At 40.9% G+C, this 16,657-nt stretch overlaps 1 protein-coding gene across 1 annotated transcript; it reads right to left on the minus strand.

Annotated features, from left to right (window-relative positions):
* Positions 1-479: 479 nt before the first annotated feature.
* LOC310931622 (Krueppel-like factor 15) lies at positions 480-16,343 on the minus strand. The gene is made up of 3 exons (XM_083894838.1): positions 16,212-16,343; positions 12,912-14,557; positions 480-4,390 (listed from the first exon to the last, which is right to left on the minus strand). The coding sequence occupies exons 2-3, from the start codon at positions 14,453-14,455 to the stop codon at positions 4,222-4,224; spliced, it is 1,713 nt and encodes a 570-aa protein (XP_083750964.1). The 5' UTR covers positions 14,456-14,557; positions 16,212-16,343; the 3' UTR covers positions 480-4,221.
* Positions 16,344-16,657: the final 314 nt, after the last annotated feature.

Consider the following 16,657-nt stretch of genomic DNA (forward strand, 5'->3'; position numbering starts at 1 on the left):
AGGTCATAATCTGGAGTAAGTGGTTTGTGTTGATCTCTTCTCTAATTAGAAAGTTGTAACTGTGTTGTGACATTTTGTTATTTCTTTATGAAAGAGATATGGAGATGTTATTCAGCTCCAGTGATGGGAGCCAACTGGCTGCCATTTAAGGGCAAAAATCAATAATTATTTTGTTTTAAAATGAAATGTTCACACGGAGTTGCTGTGGTTTGAGCTGAAAAGTAAAATCGGTTGCTCAAACTCTGACTTTGCCAACACAATGATTGAACTCTACCATGAGAAACAGGAGGATGACAGTGTGGGTGATTGCGGCGAGGAAAATATTGGCTTTTTAAACCACAAATACAGAAACACATGTTTTTGTTTAAGAATTTTGTTTTTTATTATTATTGTAAATGTGTTTTACATAGTAGAACAAAAGCAAAAAAATATACCAGTTTTTTAGCAACTCTTATTGTGTTACGTTAACAGAACACATTTGAAAATCATTTCTCACAACATGACAACACGCTACACTGTCAGTTTGTACCATTTAGCATGAAACTAGACTTTTAAATGTGTTGCATAAACATCTGACAAACCGCAAGTTGCTACAGCTTTTTCAATAATATATTTGAATTATCATGGTATGTACACTTACTTTACATATATTTAAAAAAAAAAAAAAAAATCTTTCACAATTGCAATAATCACTAAAAGAATATTTCTCTTCTCTCTCTCTTTAGATGCATATACAGTTATTTACATACATTCATGGGCTCACGTAGGACACCCATTCAGAGAAGTGTTTCTTTTGATTACATGGAAGGAAGGAATGCCTGCCAGAGTTAAAACTCCATACAGCGTACAGGGTTATGTCATTGGAGGTTTCAGCTAATTAAATATCCAAGAAAAAGAAGTCAATTTCAATACCAAATTTCACATTCTTGCCTCAAATCAATTCAATACTGAATCACAATATGGCACAGCAATCCATCTCTGTGCAGTGGACATGTCATGTCCCTCCCATGTCCTTTTTTTTCTCCCTTTGTTTCATTCAACTCAGATGCAGAGTGACATAATCAAATCTATACATGTCAATACAATGGCAAAATAAAAAAAAAAAGATAGAAAAGAGAAAAACACTCACTGTTTCCTTACAGTACAAGACAAAGGCAAGATAAATGGTATGTTCCAAGAACATGGGCAGATACTGGTGAGTTTGGATGATTAATAATTTGATTTCCTCTCAATAATATGCTGCATTAAGTGTTATTATTATTAGCGTAAGAGCAGAGACAATAAGAGCGATCCCTTATGAATGCTGTAATGGCTTACAATTCCAGTCGCAAACAACACATTGGTAACAAGCATAAACAATTCAAGTTCAATTTGATATGTAAATCATTTAATATCATTCTTCAGCTTCTGAAATTAATATGTGGAATTAGGAACAGGCTTCACTGGGCACAAACTGAGCCACATTTCACTTGTTTCCCTCTCTAGATACAGTAGGTGCAAAACATTCCATATATTAAAGTGAGTCTTCATAGATTTTAAAAAAAGGCCACTGTATTTTGAAAATTAAGCTTATAATTCATAAGAAATAAAACACTGTTTCTGAATGCTGGTGTGAATAGTAGCTTTTGGAGGCTAATGTGAGCTAACTCGAGCATATTTTGCTGACTCTACTTCAAATTTTAATGTGTATTATTATTATTATTATAATAATAACTGTTTCTTATCAAATGTTACAGCAAGCTCGTTTGTGCTCGTCCATGTTCACGGCCCAGATACTTCGATGTTCAGGCAATATTTGTTCTTAGGTGTCTCACTGTCTCAAAGACTGACATCACACAACCTCACCGTGCAACATTCAGAATCAAAACAAAGCTCTTTTGGCAGGAAGCCATTTCAAATCCATTCAGATATACAGTATAATCTGCAGCATGTATTCCAGGTGATGTCAGGCAGCTTCTATGCTGGTTGTATTCATAAAAAAAGTGAAAATGGTGGATAGCTGTGCTCCAGGATACTAAAGAGTGGATACCAAGGGATGGCGGAGTTAAATACCATACAATAGATTTTTGCTTGTGTAGCGATCACTTCATAGCAGGTACAGAAACCAATGCTAGCTTAGATAACTTTGGTTTGTTTCAATTGGCTGAGGAAAGGTTGATACTGCAGTTCTGTAATAATGTCCACTCTGTTTCCATAATTGTGAAACACTACGACAGCATTACAGTGGTCAGGTTATAGTCAGTTTGTTCAGATCTGTGATATATTGCTTGGATATGCACCGGAAATTCAGCCACAGAAAATTTTGGCGCGAAAAAAGATGTGATGACATAAACTGTGGTGCGCACGCGCCTGTCTATTCCCGCTTAGAGTCTGTCCAAGATCAGTTTGGAACACCAATAAAATGGCTCCAACAAGATGTGAGTACACGGTGGAACAGCACCTATTTAATGCTGGAAAGTCTCTTTGTGCAAAAACAAAACTTGGCTGCATATGGCACAGATTATGAACTCCTTGCGACATTCACTCCGATCCCCTGCACTTCATAACTGTACTCGATCCTCGTCGTAAAGATCATTAATTAGACAGAACAGCGTGTAGAGAAACGATCCAGGCTGCGTTGGATGCGGATGCTGATTTTCTGAGTTTCGGTGCATCCCTAATGTTGCTCGATCTCTGGGGTTTTAAAGTGCGCAGTGAACTGTGACACATTTGAAACCGGCACTGGCGTCAATCGCTTTTGCAGAACCCTTTCCTGCCATCATGGCAGTGTAAACAAACAAATTTCTCATCTCTCTGAATGGGCAATAAGTAATACATTAATTCCAGTTAATTTCAATAAGAACATCCTATCCTTTTTCTTCCATCTAATATAGAAAACTGAAGCAGAATTAAAAGTATTATGTGGCAAGAAAAGGAAAAAAACTTGATTTGGCAATTTGACCCATACAGTTCCTAAACTTTCTGTGTCTTTTAATATGAAAATAGTGTCATGTATTATAGTTTTTTGTGGGACATTAAGCAGTACATGATTAGGCCTCACACAACGGCACACAACTTGAGAACAAATGCAATTCATCACAAGTCGAAAACAGAGCAGCAGACTTGCTTCTACATATGCTTGTTTTTAAAGTTTGCTTGAAATCTTTTGCAGATTGTCATTGGATTTAGCTGCAACCCGATCTGTTTTGATCCAAAAATAAACAGAGGGCCATAAAAATGACAACCATTCTGATAAAGAGTCCCCTTCAACCAGATGAGACAAGAGGGCAGGACTGTACGTGAATGAAGCGAAGACATTTCAACTTCACCAGTGCAAATTACACATTACAATGATCCGTGTTGGTGAGCGGTAATTCCTCTATGAGCTTTGTTCTTCGAGGGATTGAGTTTGAGGTTACTACAGGTTTTTTTGTTCACTAACGATCCCCGAAAGCAACAAATAGTCCGAATCAAAGCTGAAGGAATGTTGATGCATCATCTACTCTGCCGTCTATTGACGAAAGGGACGTTTCAAGATGATCGGCGGGGGCCCCAGGCAACATCCCATCATCCCAAAGTCAAACCAAAACAAACCAAGACAGTGGCTCTATGTCTAGTTTGGAGGTTTGCAAACAAAATTGAAGGGAGTTTGAGAAGTGAAGCCATTTTGTAGATCACAAGGCTTAGTAATATAATGCACAGTCAGACAATTTAAGCCAGTGAGAGAAACATTTTTCCTAATATTACTTTTGAACAAGTAAGAAGGGGGAAACGTAGGGTTATAGTAGCGCCTCCCTATCCCGCCCCAAGTCTCACAACACTTATTACTACATGGCTTTTGACTCGAACACACACCTTAGTGTTGGAAAGAAGAGGAAAGAAAAAAACAGCAATTTTCTTCAAATTCGATTAACGATTTTGAGCGAGACAAATGTTGTAATATACAAGAAGCTTATTCCACCTGTGAGGGTGTTATGTCAAGTAACAGTTTTTTCTGCTTTAGTTCAGTTTTTTTTTACAGTCTTTTCCTCGCCACCCAATAAATTATCACAGTACCATGAATGTACGTCACGCATACATAAACACACACAAGCAGAAATGGGACCTGCACACTCTCCTTTAAAGGGCGTTTGGACTTTCACCCTCCACCTCTGTCTGTCCTCTTTCTCTCTCTCTCTCACACACACACACACACACCCCACCCCCTGCTTAGCGTCAGTCTGTCAGAGTAGGTCAGGAGGGTCAGTTTGCAGAGCGTCCCGTCCTGCTGCTTCGTGGAAAGCGGTGGACTTTGAGGTGTTTCGACAGGTGATCACTGCGGGCAAACTTCTTCTCACACACGATGCACTGGTACGGTTTCACCCCCGAGTGGGAGCGGCGGTGCCGGGACAGCTCATCAGACCGGGAGAACCTGACACAGAGAAAAATACGAGATGTAATTAATCACTTAGATTTCCCCAAATCGCTGTTAGTAAATTAAATCTCCACCAACCCATGAAAATACACAGCTCTTGCTTCCTGGATAACAATAAAAAGCACAATGTTGAGTTTCAAGCCGCCAAATAACAAGAGTAATGATCTGAGACATTTGACACTGTTCATGTATTTTGCCCTTTGTCTCTATGAAGGTAAAGCACCGTCCTGTATTTAGCTCATCACATATGCACTGCACCCTGCTCAGGCTATTCCTGGACTGCGCTGCTTTGGTCTCTACAGGTTTGGACATCTTGACTGTGAGGGGTTAAGCAGATGACAGTCTGGTGACTGTTCTTCATGTGTGTCTTTTTTTGTGAATCTCACTCAAGCCGTTATGATCAGATTAATCTCTATCATGGATTAGTTTCCAGGCATATTTCCAGTAGCAGCCACAGCAGCATGTTTTTACGGCATGAAGGTGATAATTCACTGAGATGTAAAGGCGTCACTCGCAGTGATGTCAAACCATTTCCACACGAGACACGGATTACACAACCAGCCTATTCATCATTTTAATGGCCCCCACAGTAAAAAAGAAGATAAGCAACGCAGCTTATACTGCTAGACTGTGGAATGTAAAAAAGTCCAGAACCTGAAAACAAACACACACACTTGTGAGCGAGCTATGATGCTCCAAGATAAGATTTATTTTCACGTTTCACAAAAATTCTGATTATTTGTCTGTATCTGGAACTGTATTACATGCTGCACTGCTTTTCAGGAATTGTCTCAATCCACACAAAATCTCCCCAAAATGACTCTTTCACTGAGAGAACCAAGGTACTGAACATTACTAGAGCCCTTTTGACTCATTTGATAACTTTTAATCATTCATTTGTCTAGAACCTTTGGACCATATGGAATTTGACAGGGCATATAGCTAAAGCCTGGTAGGACGGGTTTGATCAAATGCATCGACCAGCCATTTTTGTTTTTCCAAAATGGTCGACTTCTGGGTGGGCGGAGCACATTAGAAATTTGTTTGGAATCATGAGAGCAACAAGGGTACGAAGTTTCAACTAAAATCAACTACGTGTGACTTAGACGTGATAGAAAAAATGTGAAATTTACCATTTAATGCACTTTTGGCCATTATTTCTCAAATCAAATAATCCGTATTCTCACGTCAAAGAAATGTTGTACTGAGTAAGCCCGACACAGACCAAATTTCCTCCCGATCCGACGACTTTTGTTTGATCATGGACTGACATCTGGGGGAGCTACAGAGCCCTGGGGCTACGAACAGGTTTGTGCCCTATGCCACTATCGCATTTGTCACCGACCTGTGCCAAATTTCAAGAGTTATTATGCAGGTTAACCTCCTCAAAAATGGAGCCTTTGGCCCTGGCACATTTGTGCTTGAGCCCTAATAATCAATTAGGTGGAAAAGAGGAGAATGATGACAGAGAACAATGTGGATGAGCAGATTTTTTTTTTCCAAGATGACTGAAGAGCAGGTTAAAAATTGCCCTCCGGGATGTCAGCATGCGGACATGTTTCCTTGTCAATGATGAAGACAAAGCTTGCCGACCAAAGCCGCAGAGGAAGCAAAACACGCTCCATCAAAATGATAGAGAGTAAAAAAGTGGAGTGAGATAAAAGAAAGAGCTCATGAGCCACAGCCACCACCTCATCTGTCAGATGGTTGTGTCACGGCTCAGGCACGTATGGCTGATTTCACTGCAGCAACAGGACAAACACAGATGGAGAATTCTGTGCACCCGCTATGCCGAATGCATCCGAACGCATCCGACGACATCTCATCACTCGGCAGGCGCGTGATCCGAAACATGACCAAAGCAACCAAAGGGCTTTACAGGGAGAACAGGTGGAATATCCTTGTGGTTGAGTCTGTCACCTGATATCAGTCTCTGATCTCAAGTGTCAACCTGCTGAGGAGCAGACTAAAAGTCAGAGAATCTAAACAAACCAACAAGAGCTGAGGGACGCTGCAGTGAAGCGTCACCAAGGAAGTTACAGGGTGTCATGTTAAACATGACTTTTATAGATTACCTTTATTTGTCAGTGCCCTATAAACGATCTTATCTTATCTTAAATGTTGGCACTGTTTTTTACGAGATCCGTTTCCTCCACAAAGCTGTGGTACTTTGATGTCGTGTGCTTCGTGTTTTTCTTTTTCTTTCGCCTATTTTTTCTCGAAACAGGCTGCAGCTTAATAAACAAGCATGCGTGACTGTCCAGGCGCTGCATTTCATGTGGCCTTGTTGGTAACTTGTTGACAGTGATGCCGTGCACTGTTTGACGGAGAGACTAATAAAAGAATTGTTGTTTTCAAATGCAGCTGCTTCCAGAATGCTGCGCTGCTCTGACATCGATTAACACATTTGATGTCATAACGCCGAACACGATTGGACTTTTTCCTCCAGTGATTTAAGTATATACATATACATTTATACTTCTATGTGTTCTTCCTACTGTGATTGTTGCACTGGGCACTTGCTCTCACTTAATATAGATCTGATGAGGCGTGAGTGAGTTCAATGAATCCTCCGGAAAAAGTAAACACAGTCATATGATCTATTGGTGGTACTATTAAAATATTGATCAGTGCGGTTCCAGAAATAAAGTTGTCATTCATTTTCTCCATAGTTGCTTAACCAAGTCAAGCAACTATGAGATGAATCATAACCATAAAAAATTGACATTCAAACAGTCAAACATCCAAGACAAGAGTGAAGGATTACTTCATTAACCTTTGCAAATGTTTACACTGTTCAGCCTCAATATAAATACCTGCGAACTTGTTCTAATGTGATATTCGACTGAGTAATAACAATGACGTATTTTGACACAATTAATAATGTAATGTACAACTTCAGTTGATTTCCACTGTTTTGTGACTTGTTATAGTTTGTGCCTTGTATATGTGTGTGTACGCTATAAGATCCCATCTAAGCCAACACAATTTTCATAGTTGCTGCATCCAAAATGATGATTCTGATATTACCCAATAGAAGAACCTAAGCCATTTTCAGACAAAGAAAAAAAGAAAACCTGCTTATTTTTTGGGGGGGTGACTTGATTTCCCTGTGATTTCCGACAACCTACTCCTGAGGATTATGGGTATAACTCCTCCTTTGTATGACAAATAAAAGACATTTGTGATATCACATACACCTTCTATGTTAGCGCATGATCACCTTTAACAATATTGTTACACATTACTATGTTATTTTCTACTATCACAAAACCTAGGCTGTGATGTATTAAAACATGTGCGACGTTTCTGTGACTCTTTTGTTTGTTTGTTTCAGCTCTGGTGGGTGAGGTCACTAAGTTTATATCTCCATGTCGATCGCTTGAGAGTGTTTTTCACATGAAGTCTGTGGGTTTTTGCACTTAAAGTCCTCGGGGCAGTTTGGTGTGGCTGCAGCACGACACATACTCTACTGTACATAAATGTGTGGGCGCTGTGGGAAACACTCAAGCGGGTTTTGTTCGAGCTTGTCCATAAATTGTGCTCCGCAGCATAACAGAAGCACAGTGAAAACAGCCTGGAAGGGGTTGAATATGCACCTGGAAAATTACAGCAGTATAGTATCTATCAGTTCAAAGCTGTCACTGTGTTTACGTTGAGGCTCAGTCTTCACTGAAATTGCACGTTCAAAGAAAAACAACATCAATGCATGACTGCACTAATCAGTGACAGACGTTCGCGTAATACATGCAGAGTTTTAAACATGCAACCGTAAAAATTTATTTGACTGGTTTTTCCAAAAATGAAGTTTGGAGCCAGATATTTTATGGCTCCACAGAGGCTTTTCTTTTCTTTCTTTTTCGAAGAGTTCTTTGCAGATCGGGTAATTTTACAAATTTCCCAGGAGGATCAATAGCAACATAAAATCTGATGCGATAGGAAAGTAGACACACTTACGCCGTACCCTCTCTTGCATTCCTACACAAATGCATTCTCGAGCTAAGTTTCAAGTGGTGAATATTGTCTCCCAATTTGGTTCTGGACATAAGGAAGGAGCAAGAGAGGGTCAGTGACGGCGTGAAACGTAACAAGATGTGGAACATGTAGCAGATGTTGACACTATGAGGGGGAAAAACCTTGGGCGTGCCCTATGGGTGAATGGGTATTCCATTGTTGTCATGATATTTGAATGCTTTTTCGATTTGAATTGTAATTCTGGTGAATTGCAGTTCAACATGCAGTTCATTGACATTTACTTTTCCTCCTTAATGACGAATATCCCTTGATATAGTTTCAAAATCAACTTATGTTGTATGTCGTTCTAATATTCATCTCAATTGAAAGGGACTTTTTTTTTTTTTTTTTTTCAATAAATGCTGTATTTAAAATTAAAATAAATACACAGGCAAGTAAAAAATAGTTTTGCCTAATCGGTGTTGACTGAGCTATTGCAAAATGAAATAAAATGCTCGGCCAAAATAATAGAGACCTATGACATGTGAGCCTTCAAGTTAAAATGCTTCAGATGAAACTGCCTGATTTACAGATTACTCTGACAAACAATCATTTTCGAGGTAAACTGCTACATTTAACAGTATCAGCTACTTGGAATATCACAATTCTGGCGAACTGGTTTTACTTGCTTAAATAAATCACAATGTATCACAATTTAATTGACCCTGACCCCTATTGTTTTCAAAAACTGCAGGTGGTTTGTGTGCCTTAACCTGAATACAATCATCCATCCATCCGTTTTCTTCCGCTTTATCCTCCATAGAAGGGTCGTGGGGGGTGCTGTGCCAATCTCAGCTGACATAGGGCGATAGGCGGGGTACACCCTGAACAGATCCTACTTGCGTGAGTGCTAACCACTACACCAACTGTTTGGCCATGGCTACAATCATAACCACAACATCTTACACAAACTTGCACATTTTTCTTGAAATGTCAGTGAGAATTGCAGTTAAGTTGAGTGGGAACATCATTTTGTAGAATACAGGGCTGCTTGCGCTCGCCTGCCTCAAACTGTGACAGCTCTGTCACCAGCAAACAGCTTTGCTGTGACAATGAGCCCCATCGGCTGACAAGTACAACAACAAGCCACTGCCCCTACAACACACGCCAAGAACACACATCACCTGTGTTTTTACAGTAAACTGTTCAAGTTTGAGTCCTTTCATCAAACAAAGGTCTCCATACAGGTCTGACTTTAAAAATAGGTATGCATTTATGTGTGTTTCATTCATGTTTTTACACATGTCTTTGTGTATGCATCCGGATCTGGACGTAGTCTCTACGTGACCATGAAACACACACAGTCAAGGATAAAAGCGGCGAAAAAACCAAAACATTTTGGCAAAAGAAGAAATACAACTTTCACTGAGTTATGAGTTAAGCAGGAGTGCGGCCAATGAAAGACTCTGTGCTTCAGAGGCCAACACATGCGTCTAAGGTTACAGCGAGTAATGGGTGCCTGACTCCCCAAGCTCACCTCTATTTCCTGGCCCAGAGGGAGAGGAGCAAGGAAAGGGCAACTTTATAACACACTTTTATTGTGGCGCTCTCATGTGAGGACAACAGAAGTGCAGTTTTGGGAGAACTGGGAGTATTAGATTTTAGGGTCAGCAGAAGAAAAACATGGTCCTGAGTTTCATAAAAACATGAATGCAAGCCTTTTAAAAACTGGAAGTATGCTTTTGAACTGACAACATGACATTTTTCCAAGTGCATAATAAATACAGTATATGCTTAAGAAAGTAAGGTGAATTGGTATTTATATTTTATGTTTATGGTCACAGTGTGGATGATTCCTGATGTATCCTGCCCGCTCAGCATCCAGTGTTCAATAAGAGCCTATACGATACAGCTACTGCTGCATGAAATACTCTATTTCTATTTTATTTTATTTTATTTTAAAATGGTAAAGCAAAGAACCCTGAGCTGCAATCAGCAAGATTCTCACTGGGATTATATACTGTAGATCCATGAGTCGGCAAAAAACACAGTTGATTCAGCAGCAGCAACAATGTCACATGACAGGACTGTGATGAATGGATGACCTTCCAAATTGATCACGTCATTGGATTCATTTTTATGATGAGAAATAAATGATCAAACTTTTTTCAGCCTTGTGCAATTTTCAGCCACAGACTGACAGAAAATATCAGGGCAAATAATACAAAAAAAATGGCCTAGCAGTAAATCTAGAACAAATTGTACTGTTCACCACTGCATTGTATCCAATCAAGAGCCACAAAGAAGCGGTCCTCTGTGCTCAAGACGTTGGGCTGTTTTTTGTCAGTGAACATATTCATGATGTGAAATATGGAAGAGGTAGGGGATCGCTGACAGCAAAACACCAGATCACTGACAGCAACGTCTTCAGTCTTACTGAAAGTTAGTTAAAGGTGCCATATGAAAGAATGTGGCCAAAAATGGTTACTACAGTCAATTTCAAAATACCGAGGTCTTTTAGGTTTTTCGTTTTCTGACGTAACTGGCAACCCGTGGTTGCTCGGCAGCTGAGACTCTACTGACTGCAATGATTGGTAGATGGCGGTAGGTGGCGCCACATGCCAAAACATGATTTCAAAACAAAAACATGAATTGCAGTCTGCAAAAGATTTTTTTTAATGCAAATATTTTGGCTGTACTGTTGTTGTTGGTGAGTTCAGTATGTTATATGAACATTATTCCTGAGTCTCTGTGACATATAAGGAGGATTTTGTGGCCAGTTGCTTTAGATTTATTACATAATGCACCTTTAACATTGATACCACTCACATGTCTGTGCAGTAACAAAGAAAGTAGTAGCATAAAAACTGGACAAGAGAGAACAACAGAAATCTGCCCACCAGCGCTCCTAAATCTCAATAATAAAAACATTATATCTCAATTTATTTGGTGTTGTACGCTTCTGGGCAACCAGTGCCAGGACGCAGTGACTTTTCATTCACTGGGAAACCTCTCTGTGAATGCAAAGCAAGAAAATGGCCAAGATCCTCTATTTACTAAACAATTACTTTGTCTTCAAGGTCATAAGATGCAGTCATACAGGCTAACAAGGGAAATGTGCTGTACAAACAAACAAACAAACATATGTCATGTAAAAAATGTAAGAAACTGTTTGCATAAGAGCTCACTCAACTCCCAAACAACTTGATGTTGCATAAACACCAGGAATAAGCCCTAACACATTGCTTATTAAGAAAAAATGTGTCACATCTGGAAGGATTTTAAATGACTGCAGGTGCAGTCCAGCTGCCTCCGCCTGTGCTGTTGAAATGACCACTGACCTACCTTCCTGAACTTGACTTAATCTAACGTTACCTTTAAAGTTATTACTTACCATAATTAATCCCTAACCACACACTACTTGCACTGATGTAACCCTCCTACCACACACACACACAGACAAACACAGGCTATAGCCTGCAATCTGTTGGGCAATACCTACATCTATAGAGATGAACCCCATTGACCAACAGGTCAAAAGGTGGCATTCGATAGCAGGGTACATCTACTTTTTTTGCAGTTAGACGATAGACAAATATGGAAGAAGAGAAAAGTCCAAGTAAGCCACTTTAAGCTCAGGGAGTCTTTAAAAATAAAGCAATGAATAAACATTAACTCTGCGAGCTATGAGACTTGCCCTAAGGTGAGAACTTAAACTTGATCCTACAATAATCCAGTGAATCTCTACTGCGCTGAATGTGCACAGGTGAGGTTGTCGCAGACTGTGTGCAAACTGTGTGTGAAATAACTAACCGGGTACAAAGTCTGAATGGCAACTTCAAACAGCGCTCTATCTAATCTGGAACTTTACCATGGTAAGAAAAAAAAAACCAGAAAGATAGTGGGACACACTGCCAGTGTGTGTGGGACTAACAAATTGTAACTATCTCAGATCAAAATGTCACTTTACAAAGGTTGGGCCCCTCCATTCATTAAATATCTTAACTGATCCTTGTGAATTCTTTTTATTGAATATTTAACTTGGATTTCTGCTCTCATAAAACCTTTTGACGAAACAAAGGATGCTCACTGTTTCAACCAAGGAAACCATCCAACGTGCTTCAGCCTCCAGGATGACGCTTTCATAATCCCTGATGGATTATTATCTCTACTTGAGTGCCACAGTCTCTTTTTATCTGTATCTGTACTAATAAACGCATGGTTATTTACATGGCGAGCTAATGTTTATCATTGCCTATGTCGTCAAAGCCTATGCATATCAAGGAAAGTCAATTATCAATAGCTGTCTTCAAGTGTCTGAGCGTCGACAGGGGAAGTTGATGACCCTCAATATTGTCTGTAATCTCTTTAGTTCAGATAAACATATACAATAAAACTGCACAAACTGCACCAATCCTATAATTTCTGTGTGCTTATTCAATCTTAGACCAGAACTAAGTCTACAGGGTGCAACATATATGGCCTGATATACCTCAAATGTATATTTTGATAATGACTGATATCTCTTTCATTTTATATTTGAATCATTAGATCAATTGCTCACCTCCATCCACAGCCGGGCCAAGTGCAGGCGAAGGGCTTCTCACCCGTGTGCCTCCTCAGGTGGGCTTTAAGATGGCTGCTCTTGGTGTACATCTTGTTACAGCCGGGAAAAGAACACTTGTGCATTTTGATAAGGTCTGCTACTGCGCTCTTCTGGTACCTCTGTCCTCCAGCGAGGACCCCAACAGCCAAACCTCCGCCCAACGCACCTTCCCCAAGCCCAGTGGGTTTAGCAGCAATAGGAACGGGCGCAATCCGGACAAATTTAGATGAAGAAGCATTTTTGTTTTTATTTGAGCCACCGACGTTTGCCGGGGAAAGCAGCTGAGGCACCAAAGCAAAGGTTTGCCCCTGGATGTTCACCAGTAGCTGGGCTATTTTGATATCCGATGAGGACTGGTTTGACTGAGATTGAGTTTTTTGTGGCTGGGTTTCTTGCGTGACAGAATCAGATATGGCACTGGGGTTTGGTTCTTGCTTGACTTGTATTGGCTGGATTTGTAAGATGACAGGCACACTGGAGGGACCATTGGTGCCCTCTGATGAGGCTGGCGATAAGCCACCGTCCTCCTGTTTGATCTCATCAACTCGACAACTCGAAGGACTACAACTCGCTATACAACTAGCATCCACTGTTGATAGTGAATTGTCCATGTCTGAAGCACATGGTGAATGTTTGGTCTCTGAGTGGGACAAATATTGAGAGTGGGCCACAGGAACAGTCTGATCTGAGTTCCGTGGCACCAACACCAATTCTCCTGTTAATGTCCTTGACCCTTCAACCTCAGCATCCTCTGACGTTGGTGACATCGCCTCATCACTCCCCTCCTCTTCTTTCTCCATTGCCACCACCATGTTTTCCTCAAGGAACTCCTCAATCTCTTCCAGGGTGGGCTGAAAGAGAAGCGCTGTTGGATCCTGCAGCTCATCGAGGAAAACAGGAAACTCGTAACAGTCCTCTTTGGCCTGCTGCTGGAGGAGACTCAGTCGGTGCTCCCTCTTGAACTCCCAGGTCTGGCCCATAGGTAAAAGGGGGGCAGTGAGAGATGAGGACGGTGGAGAGGAGACATATAAGGAGGACGAAATAGAAGAGAGAGAGTTGCTGCTGATGCTGGCATTATGATTTAATGAGGTGGTAAGGGAGTTCTGTGAGAGGAGAATGTCCAGCAGGCTGTCCTGACTCTCTCCTCCTGACGAGGAGCTATAGCTCCCACTGCTCCTGCTGCCCCTACCCTCAAAGCCAGAGCTGAAAACGTGCCGGGAGGCTGGTGATGAGGACTCTGGGCTCGAACAGAGGGAAGAACGAGGGCTGGAGGAATCACTGAGGTCATCCTCAGAGAGGCGAGGAGAGGAGACCGTCAGCCCTTGATAAGGGTGGTGGTGGTGGTGGTGGTGATGATGATGATGATAACCGCATGCATCAGTCACCATGATGCCGGACAACACACCACCATTGGCGTGGCGACAGAGGCAGTTGTAGTCAGACCCCAGGGAGCCGGTGTAATACTGGAAGGTCTCCTCACCAAGTGGCAGGTGATCCACCATTCCTGTTCGGATCAATGACAGCTGACTCTGGTCTGCTCTCAAGATCAAGCTGTTCTACGACTGGAAATCAAGTGAATGTTGATTGAAACGTCTTTGTTCTTCCTGCAAAAGAGATACACATCATCATGTTTATCATTTATGAAAACAAAAAGATAGATATCTTTAAATTGGACAGCATGTCAGACACAAATACATGATAAATGAAAAACAGCAACTCTCCAGTGGCATCTGGTACCTTCAGGTTCTCGGAATCCTGTACAACAGCACAGTCACACTGACAGACTGACTGATTAATCTGAGAGATTAATGTTTAACACAACAGTCTCTAAACATTCTATGAAAACAAACGTTAAGAGTTGTCAGACTTGTTGAAAATGTATTTTTGGTGTCTCTGCATTACCTGCTGCTTTTGTAAAGGATCTGCAGCTGATGACATTTCAAATGGCAACTTCAGCACGTGAGAACGGATTTGAAAACTGTGTGTGTGTGTGTATGTGTGTGTGTGTGTAGATGCTGCAGCTGCTGCTGGTTCAGTCTTCACACTGACCATGTGGAATCAGAGGTTCCTGTTTCTCACCACTTGTGACACATGTTTCGTGCTGCCCCTGCTTTTCCTCTTGTGGTCTCACAGCTTAGTCTGAAGGATTAAGTAGCTGTCATGGTGCAGAGTTTGCAGATTATATTAAGATAATAAGAGAATAGAATGAAGAGGTGACCCTAAACTGTGAGAATAAAAACAAACACATTTCAGTGGATGATAACTACAGGATTTAGTGGCTATTTTTATTAACAATGCACCTTGTCTACTTTGCACATGTGTTAAAAATAAATTGCTGCATGGTCTTAACTGCAGCGAGTTGCCTTTGGTGATTAATCATGACAATATGATCTTATTTAATACCTTCGATAAGCCACGTGTTGAGCATCAAATTCGAGAGTGAAAACAAAATGTGTGTGCGCCCTCTAGTGTAAAGCCGAAGAACAGCCAGGGGTTTCAACAAAATTAACTAATTATTTTAATCAGGTATATAATAAACAACAACATTAAAGGTGGCTGTTTATAAAATGTCTGAGTGCTGCTGTTTCACAGCTTCAGTTTACTATTTATTGATAATATACGAATAATAATTATATATATTGTTATATATATATATTGTTTATATATATATATATATATATATATATATATATATATATATATATATATATATATATATATATATATATGTTAATGTAATAGTATTTGCAAAATACAGATGCCCTGTACGTGTTTTAAAAGGAGATATAACATCATATGACATCGAGGTTCTGCAGCTGCTCAGGAGAGAGATTCAGGAGATGCCTAATGTGGGAAAAATAGTTTTGAGAGCACCTTGGCTTGACTGGGTCTTAAATCATTTGCCCTAAAGTAACCCCTCCGACCGTGAAACCCCAGAAAACAGCAGTGTGATGCTCTCCTCTGTCTTCTCGAATTACAGAGCTTTGACACTGCGGACTGTGACATCCAATTTAATCACACACATCAACAAAAAGAAAAACACAACACGATGCAGATGTAAACATGATGTGGTATCCACCGCAGCGGGAATACAGGGGTTTACTTGGAAGGAAGCGGCAGCCCACGAATAAAGCAGGCTTCCAGTACAGTGGAAGCGCGCATGGCACGCTTTTTCAAACTCCCCCGATCAAACAAATAGAAAAGACACTCCGGTTACAATCATATCTCACCGTGCGCCCCTGCTTCTTCTGCACTCACCTCTAAATGTGTAAAAATCCCACTCCACTGCTCCGTGAGCTGCTGTCTCCAAAGTAGCTGTCAGTGCGTAATCGTGCGTAATGGCAACACAACACAGCACGGTCTTTGCATAACTGTATGCCTCCACAATCATGCACTCTCTCTTTCTCTCTAACACACACACACACACACTCACACGAGCTTGCTGTCATTCACTCCCTCTCTCTCTCTTTCTATCGCTCTCCAAAGACCTGGTAGTTCACTTAACTGTCACATGATCGGAGCTGAGCACGTAAAAGCAGGCAAATGAGGGGGGTCGGCTCATGAAGGCTCGCCTGCTCGGCACGCGGCAATTGGCTCTCGGTGGACGGGGAGGGCGGCCTCAGGGTCGAGCGAGCGTCAATGGAAAGAAGAAGTTTATTTATGTGTGTGTGTGTGTGTGTGTGTGTGTGTGTGTGTGTGTGTGT

This window comes from Microchirus variegatus (assembly GCF_963457635.1).
Source record: "Microchirus variegatus genome assembly, chromosome: 9".
NCBI lineage: Eukaryota > Metazoa > Chordata > Actinopteri > Pleuronectiformes > Soleidae > Microchirus > Microchirus variegatus.

Coding starts and splice junctions, on each gene's coding strand:
- LOC310931622 (XM_083894838.1), bottom strand. CDS start 14,455: ATGGTGGATCACCTGCCACTTGGTGAGGAGACCTTCCAGTATTACACC. Junction 4,391..12,911: donor TGGCCCGGCTGTGGATGGAG/GTGAGCAATTGA, acceptor TCTCTGTGTCAG/GTTCTCCCGGTCTGATGAGC.